The sequence below is a fragment of the Apium graveolens genome, chromosome 1 (assembly GCF_009905375.1).
Source record: "Apium graveolens cultivar Ventura chromosome 1, ASM990537v1, whole genome shotgun sequence".
Lineage (NCBI taxonomy): Eukaryota > Viridiplantae > Streptophyta > Magnoliopsida > Apiales > Apiaceae > Apium > Apium graveolens.
This window is the reverse complement of record NC_133647.1, coordinates 194,850,196-194,853,349: the sequence shown is the minus strand read 5'-3', so window position 1 is coordinate 194,853,349 and position 3,154 is coordinate 194,850,196. Positions and strand designations below refer to the sequence as shown.

At 38.5% G+C, this 3,154-nt stretch overlaps 1 protein-coding gene across 1 annotated transcript; it reads right to left on the bottom strand.

Moving 5' to 3' along the window:
* Positions 1 to 496: 496 nt before the first annotated feature.
* LOC141714599 (uncharacterized) lies at positions 497 to 1,564 on the bottom strand. Its single transcript, XM_074518111.1, has 2 exons — positions 1,133 to 1,564; positions 497 to 832 (listed from the first exon to the last, which is right to left on the bottom strand). Exons 1-2 carry the CDS (start codon positions 1,562 to 1,564, stop codon positions 497 to 499), a joined length of 768 nt encoding a protein of 255 aa, XP_074374212.1.
* Between the last annotated feature and the right edge of the window lie 1,590 nt (positions 1,565 to 3,154).

Genomic DNA, 3,154 nt, shown 5'->3' with positions numbered 1-3,154 from the left:
GCCCCTTATTTGCCTTGTTTATATTATTATTTTTTTGTAACATCAAGGTTGGCCCTTGATACGTCGTGGGGTGATCAGCCCACTTACAGTAATAGAGTTGAGAATCTAAGCTTCGTATCTATTGTATAATTCGTCGTGTATGTTTATCATTTAAATATAGAAAAGTTGTATAATAAGTAAATGATAGAGATATTAAACTCTTAAAATTAAATCAAGTATAAGTAAATGTGTGAATAAAAATAAGCTAAGAACCACACGTATTTATTCATAATGAAGAACATAAAAGAAGCATAATCAACTACAAAACAAACTAGTTCCTAAAGAATCCAATTAACCATAGGTCCAAGTACTTGTCCTAACGACTTATTTACTACCAAATAGGAGACTATAATTCAAATGAATGGTGAAGTGATTACATGTGGTATTTCTTGAGATGCAGCACGTTCCATTTTCTTGGAACTTGGATGCCTTCTAGAGTCGAGAGTTTGTAAGCCCCTCATCCAATAATTTCATCAATCAAATATGGTCCTTCCAAAGTGTCAGCGAACTTCCCAACTGTCATGTCCATTGTAATTTGGAATACTTTTCTTAGCACCAAGTCGCTTACTGCAAACGTCCCAAGACGTACATTATTGTTATAACTTCTAGCTACTGCTTGTTGATAAGATGCCATCCTGATTTTGGCCATGTCACGTAGCTCATCAACTACATCTAGATCGTGTACTCGTTCTTCATAGTTCATCTCTGTAGTTGCCAAACCATACCTGGCTGTTGGTAAAATGAATTCAGTTGGCATGACAGCTTCCGCCCCATAGACTAGGCTAAACGGAGTCTGTCAAGTTGACATTTTAGGTATTGTCCTGTCTGACCATAACACCAAAGGGAGTTGTTCAACCCATATTCCTTTGTGTGATGTCAGCCTCTTCTTCACATTGTTGATGATAATCTTGTTGCTAGAATCGGCTTGCCCGTTAGCTTGTGGGTACCTTGGTGTAGATTTCACCAGGTTAATGTTCCATCTTCTACAAAAATCTTCAGTCTTATTACAAATGAATTACGAGCCGTTGTCACAAATTATTTCATAAGGAATACCAAATCTGTATAATATATTCTTTTCAATGAACGAGATTACTTCTCTAGATTTAATTTGCCTGAAGGCCTCGGCTTCGATCCATTTTGAGAAATAATCCGTCATTGCCAACATGAACACCTTTTGTCCTGGAGCTGGGGGCATTTTCCCTACTATGTCCATTCCCCATTTCATGAATAGCCATGACGGGATGAAAGGATGTAATAATTCTGACGGTTGATGTATGATTGGCGCATGTCTTTGGCAGGCGTCACACCATTTAACGTATTCAATAGCATATTGTTTTACCGCAGGCCAATACCCCATTCTAAGGATCTTACATGACAATTTCCTACCACCCGTATGATTACCACAGTCTCCCTCGTGCACATCACGTAAGACTTTTTCATATTCTCTTTTCTCTAAACATCTCTGTAATAGGCCGCTAACATATTTTTTGAATAGTACACCATCAATCAAACAAAATCTGGACATCTTCATCTTGAATGCCGTAGCTTCACTCTTGTTGTTAAAAGAGATGTCTTTCAAGAGGAATTATTTGTACTTTGTTGTCCAACCATGATGTTCTCATTTCTCTATGTCCATGACATAGTGCTTTTCTTCGTTCCTCTCCATAGCTGGTTTCAGAATGTGAATATTAGGGATGTTCGAGAAGTTCATTTGTCGAGATACTGCCCCAATATCTGCCAAGGCGTCTGCCTGAATATTTTGTTCCCTTGGAACTTGTCGTATTGTGAAAGAACCAAACTTACTCTGTAGCCTCTTGACAAGATATGCCATCATTTTGCAATCTTTAGCCTCATAAATTCCCTTTACGTGATTCACAATGAGTAAAGAGTCACAATTGACTTCTAAATGTACTATGTTCAAGTCCAGAGCTATCGTCATCCAAATTATCAATGCCTCGTATTCAGATTCATTGTTTGTTGCTTTAAATTCACAACATAAAGAATATACCAAAGTGTCCCCTTGTGGTGACTTCAGTACTAGTCCTAGGCATGTCCCATTGACGTTAGATACGCCATCTGTGTATAGTGATCAGGGTTCTACCTTTGTAGTAGAAATCAAGTGTTGAAGTTCCTGATCTGCTTGACATAACAAGTTAGGACTGAAGTCGGTCACAGAGTCAACTAATGCTTGAGACTTGATGGTTGTTCGGGAATCGTAAGTAATGTCATACGTGCTTAGACGTATTGACCACTTCGCCATTCGTCCCTCCAGTTCTGGCTTGCTCAACACGTTCTTCAATGGGTAATTCGTTTTGACACATATCCTGTATGTTTCAAAATAGTGCCTCAACTTCGTTGACGTTATGGACAGAGCTAACACCAGCTTTTCCAAAGACGCGTATCTAGTTTCTAGTAGACTTCGACTCACATAGTAGACATGAAATTGTGATCCATTTTCTTCTCGCACAAGGACACCGCTGACGACATGATCTGTTACCGACAGGTACACATATAAAGTTTCACCCGGGATAGGTTTAGATAATAGTGGTGTTGTAGACAAGTATTTCTTTAACTATTCCAGGGCCGCTTCATGTCTTGTTTCTCATTCAAACCCTTTGTTTTTTCTACGTACGTCATAGAATGGTTTTCATCTGTCTGATGATCGTGATATAAATTTGTTGAGTGTTGCAACTCGTCCTGTCAGTTTTTGTACTTCTTTAATAGATCTTGGACTCGTAATTTCAGAAATAGCTTTTATTTGCTCCGGACTCACCTTTATTCCTCTTCTAGTCACCATGTGTGCTAAAAACTTTCCTGAAGACACTGTAAAGTTGCACTTGGATGGGTAGAGTTTCATATTATATGCACGTAGTACGTTGAATACTTTCTCCAAATCCTGGACATGATCATCTACATTCTTCGACTTTACCACCATGTCATCAATATACACCTCCATTGTATCACCGATTTGTTCTTTGAACATCTTATTCACCAGTCGTTGAAAAGTTGCTCCCGCATTTCTTAACCCAAAAGGCATTGCCAAGTAGCAATATATACATCTATCTGTCACGAAAGTTGTTTTCTTTGCGTCCGATGGTTCCATTCTAATTTGATT

Coding starts and splice junctions, on each gene's coding strand:
- LOC141714599 (XM_074518111.1), bottom strand. CDS start 1,564: ATGTCCAGATTTTGTTTGATTGATGGTGTACTATTCAAAAAATATGTT. Junction 833..1,132: donor GGCAAATTAAATCTAGAGAA/GTAATCTCGTTC, acceptor TCAACTTGACAG/ACTCCGTTTAGCCTAGTCTA.